Consider the following 2,716-nt stretch of genomic DNA (forward strand, 5'->3'; position numbering starts at 1 on the left):
TATTTTCTTTTCTTAACATTTATTTCAAAAAATAAATTTATAAAGAATATTAATTTTTAAATTTTGTCCAGGGAATTTCGTGAAAAAAGAAAAAGAAAAGCTATGCATATAATAGACATGATAAGTAATAAACCCTACAGTCTGCAGGTGAAAGGACTTGGTTAAGCATAATAACAAATTTGGTGCCATCCCAGTTTCTAGAATGCTGCAAGTAACTTCGAACGCAAAGTCTAGCACGGCAGTTTCGCTTTCTGCAGGCATCACAAAATGAAAGATGGAATTTTTTTTAAATTCAATGCAACACCATTTTTAAAGTAGAGCTCATCAATCGCAATTATTTGTCACCTCTTCTTCTTCCTCCGCCATTGACTCAAAGTCTTCATCTTCCTCTCATCATTTCCTTGCAACTGTGCACTTTTAAGTTACCGAGCCAGACTCGCCATGTGCTGCATTACCTTCCAGGTCGATCCGCTCAAATTTATCACCGACGCATGGATGCTACTGTCAAAACCAATCGGGTATCTCCGAGATCCCGAACCCAGAATGTCTCGGCTGACCGACGCCATGAACAAGCTCCGAAGCCAGAGTGAGGACCTCAAAAACAGAATCAGCTACGCCGAGCTCGCCGGCCAAACGTCGACCCACCAAGTCAAAGATTGGTTCACCAAGGTCTCCGCCGCCGACGACAAGGTCTTCAAAATACAAACCGACCGTAAAAAACACTCCTTTCGTTGGTCCATCAACCGCAGAGCGGTGCGCTGCCTCGCTGACATCAATGCGTTGGGCAAAGATATCCCCAACGTCGTTTCCACCAAGTTGCAGCCGAACGGAGTGCAGGAAGTGCCCGCCGAGCCACCGTTAGCCACGCTTACCATGGACTCCTACCTCTCTCAACTCCAAGTTTGTCTTGAAGACGACGGATCTCGAATCATCGGCATCTGGGGCATGGGAGGCGTGGGAAAAACGACTCTTTTACGTAGCCTCAACAACCAATTGCACTCTTCATCAGAAGGGGGGCAAGGACCGCCGATGTTCAGCCACGTCATCTGGGCCGTGGCATCCAAAGATTACAAGCTTAAATTACTGCAACGCGACATCGCAAAGAGGCTTGGTCTCCCTTTGCGCAAAGACAGTGTCCGGCAGGCGATGGAGATCATGGACTATTTGAAAAACAAGAGCTTTCTTTTGCTACTTGATGACCTCTGGCAACCGGTAGACTTCGCAGAAGTAGGCATCCCACAGGTTTTCCGCACTGGCGCTACGAAGCAGAAAGTGATTTTCACCACTCGGCTCGAAGGTGTTTGCGGACAGATGCAGGCACGGCGCAAGATAAAAGTTGAGTGTCTCAACGAGGCAGACGCATGGCGACTTTTTCTGGAGAAAGTCGGGGATGAGACTCTCCAATCGCATCCGAGGATTCCACAGCTTGCGCGGCGAGTGGCTAAAGAGTGTGACGGACTTCCGCTCGCTCTTGTGGTGATCGGCTCCGCGATGAGCACGAAGAAAACACCAAAAGAGTGGCAGAACGCAATTACCCTGCTACAAAAGTCGCGCCTTTATGAAATCCATGGAATGGATGACAAAATCCTTCCCAAGCTGAAATTCAGCTACGACAACCTTGCTGATGAAATTTTCCGCAAGTGCTTCCTGCTCTGTTCCTTGTGGCCCGAAGATTACTCGATTTCAAAAACCGATCTCATCGAATGCTGGATGGGTCATGGGTTGGTCGACGAACGCAAGTTCGACAACATCAACGAAGCATACGACAGTGGCCACGCGCTGATCGGCGGGTTGCAAGCTGCTTGCCTCCTAGAACCAGGGGATAACAAAGACAGAGAGGTGAAGATGCACGACGTGGTTAGAGATCTCGCTCTGTGGATTTCTTCAGACTGTGGAGAGAAGCCCAACAGATTCATTGTTCTTTCCGGCGTTATTGCTTCTGAGGATTCTCAAAGAGAGGTGGAGAGAATATCGCTTGTTCGCAGCGATCTCAGCGACACGTCTGGCCTTCCGGCCAATTGTTCGAAGATAGAAACTTTGATGTTGCAGGGAAGCTTCTCCTTTAAATCAATTGTGTTTGGATTCTTTGAAGGGACACGTGCTTTGACTTACCTTGACATCTCCTACACCGCTATCTACGACCTGCCGCAGGAAATTGGCCTGCTTGGTAATCTTCGATACCTCAATCTCTCCCACACAAACATTCCTTCACTTCCATGGCAGATTGGTCATCTCCGCGAGCTCAGATTCCTGCTCTTAAGGGAGCTGGAAAGTATCGTCATACCTTGTGGCGTGTTGGAGAAGCTGGTGATGTTATCCCTGATCGACATGACTGATACATTGTGCAATAACTGGCAAGAGCTTTCAAGGCTGCGTGGGTGTTTGAAAGGGGTGGGGATCGTTTTAGAGAGCATTGAGGATCTACACCAGCTTGCCCAGCTCCCAAATTTACTTACTTGGCGTTTGGTGATAAGGAAACTGGTCGGATTCAACGATCCATTGCAGCTTCTTTCGCCTCTGCAGCTTGGGAGCCGCAGCATTCGTTCGAGCATCCAAATGCTAAAAATAGAGTTTTGTGAGCGCTTAGAGGTGGTGTCGATGGAAAGTGATGGAGATGGCGGCATTCAAAAGTGGTGCCTTTCGAGGCTGGAGGAAGTGGAGCTGAGGAGCTTACCGGAGCTGAAGGAGATTATTTGGAGAGGAGCATGTCCTGCTG

General features: G+C 48.2%; 1 protein-coding gene across 1 annotated transcript; it reads left to right on the forward strand.

The window, feature by feature from the left end:
- Positions 1-75: 75 nt before the first annotated feature.
- Positions 76-2,712, forward strand: LOC110023096 (probable disease resistance protein At1g12280; the record flags this gene model as incomplete). Its single annotated transcript, XM_020722323.1, has 1 exon — positions 76-2,712. A coding segment is annotated over exon 1 (2,271 nt), but the record flags the coding sequence as incomplete, so codon positions are not given.
- Between the last annotated feature and the right edge of the window lie 4 nt (positions 2,713-2,716).

Source organism: Phalaenopsis equestris, unplaced genomic scaffold (assembly GCF_001263595.1).
Source record: "Phalaenopsis equestris unplaced genomic scaffold, ASM126359v1 Scaffold000210, whole genome shotgun sequence".
NCBI classification, from domain to species: Eukaryota; Viridiplantae; Streptophyta; class Magnoliopsida; order Asparagales; family Orchidaceae; genus Phalaenopsis; species Phalaenopsis equestris.